Consider the following 14,813-nt stretch of genomic DNA (forward strand, 5'->3'; position numbering starts at 1 on the left):
TTGGGCTTACATTCAAGTAACAGCTAGGGTCATTTAGCTGTTGTCCCACTCCCTTTATGCAAATCTTTAAGCAGTAACAGAGAACACTACTTTTAAAGACTATGGTGTGTCCTTGGCCAGGGCACAGAACCAAGAGCCTCAGTTTTTCTGTTATTATAGTAGCTTTCTCTCCAAGAAAAAAAATTACTTACCTTGTCATAGAAATCAAATTTACTCTGTGCATCTAGTAACTGTTTCTTTGTTAATTCCTGAAGAAAAAAAGAAGATTTTTTTTTCAATCATTCAAAAAAAAATCAATTTAATTTTAGAACAGTCTTTAAACAAACATTGTGTCAAACAAATTTAAAAACAAAAAACAACTAAAGTAGTGTTCACTGTATATTACAGGTACATAAGTTTGTCTTCTCTGTATATTACAGGTACATAAGTTTATCTTCCCTGTATATTACAGGTACATAAGTTTATCTTCTCTGTATATTACAGGTACATAAGTTTATCTTCTCTGTATATTACAGGTACATAAGTTTGTCTTCTCTGTATATTACAGGTACATAAGTTTATCTTCTCTGTATATTACAGGTACATAAGTTTATCTTCTCTGTATATTACAGATACATAAGTTTGTCTTCCCTGTATATTACAGGTGCATAAGTTTATCTTCCCTGTATATTACAGGTACATAAGTTTGTCTTCCCTGTATATTACAGGTACATAAGTTTATCTTCTCTGTATATTACAGGTACATAAGTTTATCTTCTCTGTATATTACAGGTACATAAGTTTATCTTCTCTGTATATTACAGGTACATAAGTTTATCTTCCCTGTATATTACAGGTACATAAGTTTATCTTCTCTGTATATTACAGGTACATAAGTTTGTCTTCTCTGTATATTACAGGTACATAAGTTTATCTTCTCTGTATATTACAGGTACATAAGTTTGTCTTCCCTGTATATTACAGGTACATAAGTTTGTCTTCCCTGTATATTACAGGTACATAAGTTTATCTTCTCTGTATATTACAGGTACATAAGTTTATCTTCTCTGTATATTACAGGTACATAAGTTTATCTTCTCTGTATATTACAGGTACATAAGTTTATCTTCCCTGTATATTACAGGTACATAAGTTTATCTTCTCTGTATATTACAGGTACATAGGTTTATCTTCTCTGTATATTACAGGTACATAAGTTTGTCTTCCCTGTATATTACAGGTACATAAGTTTATCTTCCCTGTATATTACAGGTACATAAGTTTATCTTCTCTGTATATTACAGGTACATAAGTTTATCTTCTCTGTATATTACAGGTACATAAGTTTATCTTCTCTGTATATTACAGGTACATAAGTTTATCTTCTCTGTATATTACAGGTACATAAGTTTATCTTCTCTGTATATTACAGATACATAAGTTTGTCTTCCCTGTATATTACAGGTACATAAGTTTATCTTCTCTGTATATTACAGGTACATAAGTTTATCTTCTTTGTATATTACAGGTACATAAGTTTATCTTCTCTGTATATTACAGGTACATAAGTTTATCTTCTCTGTATATTACAGGTACATAAGTTTATCTTCCCTGTATATTACAGGTACATAAGTTTGTCTTCTCTGTATATTACAGGTACATAAGTTTATCTTCTCTGTATATTACAGGTACATAAGTTTATCTTCTCTGTATATTACAGGTACATAAGTTTGTCTTCCCTGTATATTACAGGTACATAAGTTTATCTTCTCTGTATATTACAGGTACATAAGTTTATCTTCTCTGTATATTACAGGTACATAAGTTTATCTTCTCTGTATATTACAGGTACATAAGTTTATCTTCCCTGTATATTACAGGTAAATAAGTTTGTCTTCTCTGTATATTACAGGTACATAAGTTTATCTTCTCTGTATATTACAGGTACATAAGTTTGTCTTCTCTGTATATTACAGGTACATAAGTTTATCTTCTCTGTATATTACAGGTACATAAGTTTATCTTCTCTGTATATTACAGGTACATAAGTTTATCTTCTCTGTATATTACAGGTACATAAGTTTATCTTCTCTGTATATTACAGGTACATAAGTTTATCTTCCCTGTATATTACAGGTACATAAGTTTGTCTTCTCTGTATATTACAGGTACATAAGTTTATCTTCTCTGTATATTACAGGTACATAAGTTTATCTTCTCTGTATATTACAGGTACATAAGTTTATCTTCTCTGTATATTACAGGTACATAAGTTTGTCTTCTCTGTATATTACAGGTACATAAGTTTATCTTCTCTGTATATTACAGGTACATAAGTTTATCTTCTCTGTATATTACAGGTACATAAGTTTGTCTTCTCTGTATATTACAGGTACATAAGTTTATCTTCTCTGTATATTACAGGTACATAAGTTTATCTTCTCTGTATATTACAGGTACATAAGTTTATCTTCCCTGTATATTACAGGTACATAAGTTTATCTTCTCTGTATATTACAGGTACATAAGTTTATCTTCCCTGTATATTACAGGTACATAAGTTTATCTTCTCTGTATATTACAGGTACATAAGTTTATCTTCTCTGTATATTACAGGTACATAAGTTTGTCTTCTCTGTATATTACAGGTACATAAGTTTATCTTCACTGTATATTACAGGTACATAAGTTTATCTTCTCTGTATATTACAGGTACATAAATTTATCTTCCCTGTATATTACAGGTACATAAGTTTATCTTCTCTGTATATTACAGGTACATACGTTTATCTTCTCTGAATATTACAGGTACATAAGTTTATCTTCTCTGTATATTACAGGTACATAAGTTTATCTTCTCTGTATATTACAGGTACATAAGTTTATCTTCTCTGTATATTACAGGTACATAAGTTTATCTTTCCTGTATATTATAGATACATAAGTTTATCTTCTCTGTATATTACAGGTACATAAGTTTATCTTCCCTGTATATTACAGGTACATAAGTTTATCTTCTCTGTATATTACAAGTACATAAGTTTGTCTTCTCTGTATATTACAGGTACATAAGTTTATCTTCCCTGTGTATTACAGGTACATTAGTTTATCTATCTCCTTTTATCTTTTTCTCAAAGAGCTTCCATCTAAAGAAATATAATACCTCATACATATTGTCTTATCCCTGGTTTTAATGACGATTTATTGATAAGAAGAAAAACATCGACCAAAATTAATCATTAATCAATATTAATCACTATATAATTCCAAAGTAAAACTGAACAATTCAGCTATAAACATGCAAGATATGACACAGGAATCTATGAAAGTGGCAAAGCAAAGCAGGTCCATTATCTTACATACAGATATGGTGACAGAATTACATGTGATTAAAATTACCCACACGGTTGGAATTATTTCTAACCTTGTTCAGTATAGTGTTTTCATAAGCTCAAAAATAAGCAGCACTAGCTATTATATTATATATAAGGTACATGTATATAGAAAAAACAGTTTTTTCTGTTATTAATTCTCATTACAATAAATCAAAATTTATTGATAATATAACATTATTAAAACTATTACAAAAGAAGTGTTTTCAAAAATATAAGAAGTATTGCTTTCAAAAAAACTTTGTGTGTACTGTAAGTAAAAAAGACCAAGATAAACAAAGCTGTAAAACTGTGAGCCTAAACCGCTATACAATAATATGATGTTTTGGTAAATGATTTAAACATGGATCAAATATTGTAAGTTGGGACATTCCTGATTGTAAATACTCAACATTGTGTATTGTATATCCTCAGCTAATGACTTAATTAACAGAGAAAAACAGACAATCTTAAATGAGAGAAGTGTAGGGAAATAGGAAGAACAAATATATATATAAGAACAGAAACAACAACTAATTCAGTTAATCAGAAACAATCCAAGATTTCACATCAACACTGACCAATAAGACATGTAAAATGAAAATAAAATACTTAGATAAACTTTACAACACTATAACATTTACACATAGGACTTATGTCTATTTCAAATTAATGTCCATATTATATATATTTTTATATAACTGTACTTCAGAAAGATAGAAAACCACAATTCTCCTTCATTTATTCTCTGGATCTCTTTTGCTTTATATTTTCTAGAATTCCATAGTGGATAAAAGATATGCCAACCCTTAATAAATTTTCAACTGATCAAATCTACCTTGAAGCCTGTTAACAATATTTTCCTGTACCTATGCTTGAATTACACACAAACTTTTGTAAGAATTCAAATTAAAACAACCCGGGTATATGTACCTAAAGAAGTTTCACTTAAGTTATTATAAATGTACTAATCATTCTGGAGTTAGGCACATTACATCTATACTAATTACACTGAATATTAAATGATGTAGATCAAGTTATACAGGAACTACAGGGATTTAGAACTATGATAGTGATTCTTCATAGAGACTATAGACTGTGGTTGTATCTACAGATAAAGAAAGTCAAAGAGTCAGAAAAGCATCCAAACTAATGCTGAACAAAGTTGATAAAAGACCTTAAATCATTTTAACAAAACTAGCACCTTCATACACAACAGAAGCAAATTTTCTTTCAAGTAATGGTACCCTTGAACTTTTGACCTTAAATGTACCTGCAGTCTTTAGTGAGAAATTTGGGTCAGGAGGATCAATATAAAGATTGAGTCCGATAGCCCAAGGATACATTAACTATTCCATGGGAATGGATTTTCTCATCAGTGACCTTGACTTTTAACATTTATTCAGGCCTAAAAAGCAATCCCAAGCAAACATATCTGGTTTACTGCGGGTGCAACGCTTCCCTACCCAAAATCACCGATACAGCAACTGTTTACCTAACAAAAATTATGTGGTCGACTGATCTACTTCAATTCACTGGTGAAATGACTCGGTCTAGTAAAATATTCCTTTCGGCTTTAGGGCAGGGAAGAATTGTGCTGTAATGGAAAGGTTTGGATGAAGGTTGAGAACGATCAGTTAAGGGGAACTTTCACATGGAGACCTCCGACACCAGCATAGTGATACTGATGTGTTCTGGGGGACACAAAAATATACTAATAGGAAACAAAACCAACTAATTGTAAAGCTTAGGTTTCCTTCCGAATTTCCTCAACATGCAAAAGCAACCCAATAAAATGAATAAATATATCTACAGGTAGCATGCTATGTTGTATAAATAGGCTTTGTATACCTTAGGTATGTTTATATCAGTGGATTCACCCTCCTGTGTGCCGTGAAATAAAAATCAATGTTAGTTACACTGCAAATCTTTCACACATCTAGGTAAATGTCTTTTGGAAAACTACATGAAAACTATAGATCTATTTTTTTACTCCTCTGAAAATTGAAAACATTTATACTTTCAACGGTTTCAGAAAATGATTTTATCAACGTTGACATACATAGCAAAATTTTCTACTGATAAAATTGCAAAATGAAATAACTATGACACAGATTAAAAAGAAAAAAAAAAACACTTGAGAACAATGTTATATCAATAATCTATGGAACAGTTAATTTGTATTACTGAACACAAAATATGAAGATTAGTATTTATTTTTCAGTCAATTTTAACACACATTTAGCTTCCAACATCTATTACATTGCAGTGAAGATCTTTTACCATATCTTGTTTAGTAAACTTACATCAGCTGCTGACTTTGATCGACTTTTCTGACCTCCTGTTCCTCCTTGAGCTTGTCTCACAACTTCCGTAAATAATGGTGCTTGGGGAGGACCATCACTGTCCACTAGATTTAACTCCCTTGCTAGACTGGCCCGGCTATCATTAGCTGAACCCTAAACAAGCAAATACATATTAATTTTCAAAATGTACTGAAAAAAAATCAGAATAACTTAACAATACAAAATGGCATCAATCAATACTTCATGGTAATATGGTATTATTAATTTCTGTTCTGCTTAAAAAAAACCTATTTTCACTATCAAAAACAGGAGCAGACAATTTAGTATTTTTCTTCAGTTACAAAAGTTACTTACTTTACACCATTACCACCATTGAAAAGTTTGAGCTTCTAATTTTACTTCAAGTTAAAAATATGAAAAATAATTAATTGCATCCCGAACAAATTCTGTGTCACTATATCTTATATGGAATGAAGTACTGATTGCACATGCGCCAAAGTCGAACTAAATTATTTTATATTATTTTTTGTGTTAATTACACATATATATACACAATTAAACACCAATTATTGTTCAAATGATGAATATCATTTATGCTCCGTCAGCGGTGGAGCATCTTTAAGAATTCAGTATAAAGTTTGGCTAACACAATAAAATTCCTCAAACACATGTACTTACAATCCCAGCCTCAGGATCAAAAACTGCTAATGTGAATTCTAAGTTGAAAAACTCCAAAAATTCTCTCACAAGAGCAGCTGTTGTTCTCCCTAAAAAATAGTGCTATTATTGTGTCATTGATTATCATCAATTGAATTTATGCCTCCAAGTAAATATTTTCTCAATATTTAGTTCTTACACAGCTATCAATTATTCTATTTACCAGGATTACATGTTACACACATAACTATCAACCATTATACATTTTCTAATTTGGATCATCTCAATTATACAAATCAGAAGAATACTTATTTATTTTCAAATTGCATGTACCTATGGACAAGAAATCTGTTCTATGGAAAACAGAAAATAATTAAGTCTTACTATTGGTAGTAAATAGTAATACAGGTAATAATTTGTATTAACTCACCTTCCTTAGTATTTAGATACTTCTTCAGATCAGGATTAGAAAATGGTGTTTTATTCTGAAAAGAACAAATAAGTTGAAAATCATAAATCCATTGATGACTGTGAAAGTCACTCATAGACTGCCATGGATACAGTCTGACCAGGAATCAGGACATCAAGTAAATCCCTGAGAGTATGTTTTTGACTCCCTAAACTCAGATTTGATCCTTGAGTTTGAAGCACATGTCTATTTGTCATATGTTTTAATTCTTCAGATTTCTGAGAAATTGTGATTTGACTCCTGAATCTGCTAAAAGTCAAGGGTCAACTGGATGCCATGTGAATGTCAAATATTTCTAATCATGAATGCCACACAGACAAATATTTCCCCTAGCCTCCAACCCCCTTGTCTTATCTTACAACAAGTGATGATGTTTTACCTGTACAGATTCCTGATCCTCTAATGCCAAAAACACACTGGCTCTCAGCTGTGCCTGAAAACAATAATTCCAATTTATAGATGCATGTACAACATGATTTTATTTCTCTAAAATCAATTAAATTATTTTGTTGTTGTTATCTAAGTCCAAAACCTTAAAATCTAAATGGTATTAAACAAAACTAAATGCGTGTTTTACTGTATATCAGTATTCCTCATGATGATCAACAACCATTACTTTTTAAAATAGAACAAGGTTCTTGACCAGCATTCCTGTGGGTTCCAAAGAAGGTTAGATAAGGGGGTAATCATACTTGTACTCAACACTACAAAGGACAGGTCAGCCCCTACAATTTGTACTAGTCTTTGCTTGCCACATTCAGTCACGTGACTTTGGGTCTATTCCTGAAAACTTGCAATTGACTGAATGATAACAGTATTACTCACATTTATAATCAATCTGAAGTCTGAAGTCAACAACTACTGTCAATTCATTTTTCAGTTTGATTAAATCGGCCCCATTTATCCCCATGGCAAAGTCTATAAATTTTTCCAAATTCAAGCCTTACCCGGTAATTTACCAAAATCAAAGATTCTTGAAACTATCCAAAAATGTTATATGAGCTGATTCATGAGTTGGCTAAGGCTTGTTAGCTTTATTTCATATTTCATAATTTTTCCCAACTCTTGGTTTTATCGCGCATTTTCCCAAATTCAAAGCCATGGGGCCCAATTACCAAAGTAGTGAGTAAAACCTCTGCAAATATAGGCTTAACAGGTGACGGCCTATATATATATTTGCTAAACCATGGTTGATCAGTGACACTGAATTAGTATTTTTTCACAATAACATGTTACATGTATGTATACAGTATTCAATTAATAATATTGCCAAGTATTTGTTAGAATGGTGGTTTTTTTTAATATTTTTTGTTTTACATTGTTCATATTGGAAAAAATCATCTTGAGCATCCTCAGGCTTCTATCTCCCCAGCTGTATGATAAGATTTGTCATGGGTATTTTCTTTTGATTTGTGATATTTTTGTTCTACATACACACTGGGCTGGTTATTAATTATATAACAAATAGAAAACAACCCAGTACCCCACTGACTGACTGTACATGTCAAGTCAGTGTGTTTCCTGCCTATATATATATATATACATGTATATATGTATGTATACATGTACAGTCGAAACTCGTTATCTCGAAATTCAACGGACCAACGAAAATAATTCACTCATCCGGAATTCGACTCAAACGTAATGCCATAAGGTTTGGTCAGAACATGGTTTTCAACGGTCCTTATATCTTATGACAGCCGGGTACATGCCTATTACCGTGATCAGCATATTATCGTGATTTTCCAACTTATAAGGTCTGTATTAAATCTTTTTAGTTATATGTTTTCAGATGTTTTGGGATTTTTTTAAATACATTTTGTAAAAAAAATAGAATTACGATACGATCGTCATGATAATAGGCATGCACCCTGATTTCCCGGTGGTATACGTATACTGACTTCAAAGGTTCATACATCAAACTTATTAAGGATTAAAGTCTCTTTCTGGTGGTTCTATCGAAGGATAAAGTTGAGTAGGGTATCGATATTTGGAATGGACCGCGAAGCGGTCCATGAAACAAATATCGATACCCTACTCAACTTTATCCTTCGATAGAACCACCAGAAAGAGACTTTAATCCTTATATTTACAGTCTTAACTATTATTTTCATAGCTCAATATTTACCCTTAAGGATGTATTCTGCTGAGGGGTCAAAAATTTCTTGTAAATACATTTTTTTTTCTTATGACTTTTTTGAAAGAGGGGTTATTGACAAACAAAAAAATGCAATAAAAAATATATGTTGGTGTGCTTCTTTTTTCTCTATAGCTTCTCGAAAATGCCTACTTATTTAAACTTTTTTCATCAATTTTCCATGAAAAATTCAATTATGAACAATAATTATTAAAATAAACAAAATAGAAGTATCAGGTTAATTTTCTTCTTCTTCAAATTGATTCATGACTATGTCATTGACAAAGTTTGAGCAAAAAATTGTAAATGAAAATGCATGTGTTGCCATTTGTTTCTTATTTTCATCCGGGTATGATTGATTATGTATGGCATGATTTAAATACATTTTTTTTAGCATTTAAAATAAAATTTATCCAAATTGTTGTAAATACATCTTCTCCATTTTTTTTCACATGATAAAAGAGACCTAAACGAACAAATATTTGGAAAAAAAATAATAGGTTAGTGTTGAAACTTTAGAAATAATGATGAAAAAAGAGAAAACCAAAAAATTACAGAGTTATCTCCCCTGGCCCGATTTACCAAATACATTGCTATTCATTTTGGGTGCATCCAATTTAATGCAAACATTGCAACAAACATTTTTTATTCTTCCAAAATAGTAATAGTATATAGTTAATTAATTTTTTTTCAAAATTTATATTGTTTTTCAGATACAAATAGAGGACATCGAGAATCATATATAATAATAAATTTTGCCACTTTTAACATGACTGACAGAACCACAAAGCATATTTGTTTTACATACCTACAATTATGTAAGTATGTTGAATAAATTAATTTAATAAAAAATGTCTTTTTTTTTTTTTTAATTTCACCTATATGTATTTAACATTTTATTGTTTTCACAAGAAGAATGAATGGTGTAATGCCATAACTATGTAAATGTCGGAAAAGAAATATCCATTTTAGATATGATGTGAATAGTGAATATAAGTTGTAAAAAAAATTATAAATCATTAGAATTCCATTTCACATCTGCTTCAGACTTCTGTATCCAGTTCATTATTATACATAAATAATTAATCATTGCATGTTTAATTTACTCCGCCTTACAGCTAACAAGTATATACCAGGTATATATAAAGAGCCATCAATCATGACACAACAAAAGTGCTAGCAAGAAATTTTGTTGTTATTTTTATATATATATATATATATATATATATATATAATATATAAATTTATATATGTACATTGTATGTGAAAGGAACTATATATTAGAGATTTTGCACCAGAAATTGCCTTCATTGGCATGAATAAGAAATTTAATCTAGACTATTCCTATACATGTGTAATATGGTTCTGGATCAGTATTAGGTACAGTAGTTTATCTGTAAATTTGAGATCCAAGATTGGAACTCTTGTCTTGTCATGTATTTGTCTGCTCCTCTTATATTACACATGTACAGTTCATGTCTATATATCCAACATGAAAGAAGCTAACACAATACTGCATTATTGATTTATTTATTTCACATAATAGAATTTCACCCGATAACATACACCAGGTATATATGCCTCTTTCACATTATGTGTATGACACATGTCCAAGAAAATTTTACACCATTATGATAAATTAATTGTCAGAGTACCAAAACTGAAAATGTTTTTGGTCACAGAATTTTCATTTCCTCTTGTACACACATGTTGAACACAAATTTGCTCCTGGAGTGGTTCCTAGTCGAATAATACTGTGATGTGCCTGCAGCCATTCTGTAACAAAAATATGAGAACATACATGTACAGATGTAAATCATTAGGCCTTTCATGTGTCAAAGAAATATGATTTGTTACTTTCATAAATTTTACAACAATATCAGTTCAGAAAAAAACAGAGATGCACACGTTTTCATTCTTTTCTAATACCCTAACCTAGTATCATTTATAAATCATAGACCTGAAATCTGATAGACTAAATGAATATTAATGTGTGCACATTGTACATGTGTGGAGGGGCTGATGGGAATATTACCTGAGTGCAATGTACAACATTTTAGCTATAGAATAAGTGTTTTACACATTGTTAATATATTGCATTTGATAATTGCGTTTATAATTAAGACTTAATGTAATAAAAATGTAAATGTACTTACATTTAGAATGTACCTTATTTACTGCCGTCAGTTGGAAGATCTTGCCACTTTGAATAACTTGTTAGCCTAAGACTGTAAGATATTCTGAACAGTGTCAGTCAGTATTACGTACTAGTACTTAGAGGCAGTTACGTGAAATCGATGTAAGACAGGGCTCATTTTCCGCAACTGTATCACCAAACACACTGTCGTAAATTATCAGCATGATCATTCTTTCAACATTCCAGGGCAGCTGTCAAGTTTATAATCTTGAGCTCGACTGCCCAACTGCAAGTTGGTCTGTCCGTCTAGTCACCAGTCAGTTTGCTATTAAGTATTAATTAGGCCTAAAGTTCCACGATAAACTAAATCTTGGTGTTTCATGTTTATCTTTCTTCTAGTGTCACATTACAAGTGCACTGACTCTATATTATTCTCCTAATGACGGTTGAAAGACGTCACTCTCACCACACACATGAAAACTCGACCGACATTGTTTACATTTCCGGTCATTGCGCCGATATACGATATGTCGTAAAATGATACTATTCTTCACTAAAACTATAAATAAACACTTGTGACTTCATGGAAACATCATATTTAGTTTCTTTTTAACAGTAAACACCTTAATAACCAAAAATATTTTAAAAATTGGTTTACGTCATAGAAATGTTGCTAAAGAGTTACGTCCCTTTGTTCACGTCAAAATCCTCACCAGAAAACTCTTAGTACCTTAATAGTGTTTATGGCATTTATAAGACTAAAATTGAATTATATCGTTTGGTTCCGACAGGCATTTCGAACAGCCACTTGAAGTGGCGGAAATTCCCGCCAATTTATCAATGAACATACCAATAAAATGAGTTCCGTCTGATGAAGCATATATCTGAGGTTTTCCCGGTATGGAACTATAAATCATTTTATTTATCTGTTGTTAAAAACACCATGGTGCAAAGCAGTTTGGTTTTAATATTTTGCTTCGTATGATTTCACACGCTTACACAATTCATAACGTGGCAGGATATTTAACGTAGTTGTGACGCGGCGTCCGATTCAAACCGCCTGTGTCAAGGAGGTGTGACAAACAGAGAGTTTCTTCAATTTTGTGATCACTTGAGTTCTACTTAATCAGTTCACGTTTGAAATTTCTTGAATACACGGATGTTTACATAGTTCCATGTCATTATTTCCGGATTTTAGAGATTTTCAAATGTATCGGACGTCGTTTCGAGGAACATGTACAAACACAGGTAGGCCCACTACTGTAAACGTTTACTGTACCGCTCTCAAAATGTTAGCTATATTTATATTGTTGATTTAAACACTTCAATAAATATTAGAGGTGTCTATTACAAGTATTGTAAAGCTACAATTGAAGGATTCCGTTTCATTGATATTTCAAAACACCCAAACATACATTGTGTATGTAAGTCCTACTCTCGCCGATTCACAGTAGATTCTAGATAACGTACAGGACTTGTCTGTCCGCCGAGGTGAACAAAAATGCATTGTCGTGCTAGGTCGTTTTGGTTACACTTATCCAACTCAAATACTGATGTTGTTCTGACATATCTTATCCATTCGCGTACAACCAAAGATGTTAAAAATACGAATATAATGTAGATCTAGGCTACATGTTGTAGAGAACAACACAGACTCACAGACACACAACATGTAAACATTGCGACGTCATCGGAATGTGCAAAACTAGAGCTGTTATCATATATCGGCATCGCGATATATCACGATTGTAGAGAAGAGACGACGATATCGTTAAAAAAACTTATATCCACGATATCGTCGTCAGACGTAACCCATCATGTGTTAGTTGGAAAGGAAACTGATTACAAGTTGACAACTTAGTTAAACAATGTTTGAAAGCATCCCGCCGAATGTTGGTAAATCAGTCAATGTTTACTAAAATAGCAACACGGTTATACATTGTGTAGTGTCACCTTGTGTGAAAAGTCGGTCGGACTAGTCCACTTTAGCCTAAACCTGTCTCCCCTATTTAAATGTCTGCGGTCGCGGGTATCCGTCTATAGCTACTGCATACAATATGGGTCATACCACTTCAGTTAAAGGGGCTTGTCTGCTGCAGCCAGGTCAAAAAAGTGTCATTTTAATCAGAGATGTCTGCCGATAATCTCTTAAATTTCTGGTCAAGGAATACTTCTGATGTTTGGAAGTATTTTGGTTTTGAAAAAGATAATGAAGGAGGTTACAAGAATAAGAAGTCTGCCATTTGTCGTGTGTGTAAATCAGCTGTAAAATATAGCGGCAATACAACAAACTTAAATGGACACTTAAACCGTTATCATTACACCGTTCGATATCCTCAAAATTCAGCTGCAGGGAAAAATACAGGAACTTGTTTTCAACCTACCTTATCTAATGTGTTGGACAGAAAGCAGTGTTTACCAATCGAAAGTCAGCGGGCAGTGTCTATCACAAATGGAATCGTCAATTTTATTGTTGGAGATTTGAAGCCTATCTCTATCATGGAGGGAGCAGGATTTAAATCAATGTTGCATCAAATAGAGCCAAAATATAAAATACCAAGCCGAGGACATATCGTTGATAAATACATCCTTCCGAAGTATGAGAATACAAAGTTGGCTTTGCAACTGAAACTAGCAAGCTCTCCTCGACATGCTGTGACTGGTGATTTTTGGACAAGTAGTGCGAGTGGAGATCCTTATTTGACTATAACTGTACATTTCATAGATGATGATTTTAAGCTCAACTCAAATGTGTTGTTAACAAGAACTGTTCACGAAAGTCACACTGGAGAAAATATTGCTCATGAATTCAGTAAGGCTGTTGAGGAATGGGGATTACGTGACCCATTTGCGGTTTCTGATCATGCCGCTAATATGATGAGTGCATTTTCAACGCACTTAGGCTGGCCTCATATGGGATGTTTAGGGCATTGTTTAAATCTAGTGGTGAAAAAGGGACTTAAACTTCAAAATATTTCAAAACTGACAGCGAAAGTCAGAAAACTATTTTCCCACTTCCGTAGGAGCCATATATCGGCACAGCAACTACGAGAGAAACAAAAACAGCTCGGAATCCCCCAGCATAAACTCCTGATTGACGTGGAAACTCGATGGAATTCTACGCTCATCATGCTTTCCCGTTTCGTGGAACAAGAACCTGCTGTTTCCGCAGTGTTGTATGTCAGTGGGAAACAGGATGATAGGAGCATGGTGTTCACAGCTACAGAAATGAACATTATCAATCAAGCGATCAAATTGTTGAAACCTTTCGACAGCGTAACGAAGTACGTGTCCGCGGAAAAAAACCCCACAGCATCAATTATTGTTCCGATGTTGAAAAAAATCGCGGCTATCTTACAACCGTGTGAGGATGATTCTAACATCATCGCAAACATGAAAAATGAAATGTTGAAAGACTTCAATATTCGGTATCAGTCAGATGAAGTCCAATTATTCATCAACACGTGTACATTACTGGATCCGCGATTTCATGACATTTTTATCGACGGCGAAACAATGGAAAGCATCACTCGTGATTTGTGTCAGAAAACCTGTCCCATCAAGGTGAAAGTTGAACCAGTCGACAACACTAGTACTGATAGCCAATCAGGAGCCGAGGCCACGCCCCCACTACCTCAGCTAGACACTGTCAATCACTCGCCTGACCGCGAATCGGAGCCTGAACCAAAACGTGCGAAGATGGATACCACGTCAACTTTGCAAGATTTTCTGGGTGACATATTATTTATCAGACATG

General features: G+C 32.6%; 1 protein-coding gene and 1 long non-coding RNA gene across 6 annotated transcripts in view; both read right to left on the minus strand.

Moving 5' to 3' along the window:
- Nucleotides 1–14,813, minus strand: part of LOC138306887 (centrosomal protein 43-like) — a 42,868-nt gene that overhangs the window by 23,508 nt on the left and 4,547 nt on the right. For 3 of the 5 annotated variants that reach the window (XM_069247432.1, XM_069247458.1, XM_069247421.1), the window contains exons 2-7: nt 7,162–7,215; nt 6,744–6,798; nt 6,335–6,423; nt 5,657–5,809; nt 5,202–5,234; nt 192–248 (exon numbers count right to left, since the gene is read on the minus strand). In XM_069247432.1, the coding sequence (XP_069103533.1) occupies nt 192–248; nt 5,202–5,234; nt 5,657–5,809; nt 6,335–6,423; nt 6,744–6,798; nt 7,162–7,215 (441 nt within the window). The remainder of the gene's footprint in view (nt 1–191; nt 249–5,201; nt 5,235–5,656; nt 5,810–6,334; nt 6,424–6,743; nt 6,799–7,161; nt 7,216–14,813) is intronic. The other 2 variants (XM_069247448.1, XM_069247441.1) reach the window with 1 other exon arrangement.
- Nucleotides 10,433–11,792, minus strand: LOC138306905 (uncharacterized). The gene is made up of 2 exons (XR_011205930.1): nt 11,076–11,792; nt 10,433–10,695 (listed from the first exon to the last, which is right to left on the minus strand). It is a non-coding gene; the product is annotated as an uncharacterized lncRNA (long non-coding RNA).

Source organism: Argopecten irradians, chromosome 1 (assembly GCF_041381155.1).
Source record: "Argopecten irradians isolate NY chromosome 1, Ai_NY, whole genome shotgun sequence".
Taxonomy (NCBI): Eukaryota; Metazoa; Mollusca; class Bivalvia; order Pectinida; family Pectinidae; genus Argopecten; species Argopecten irradians.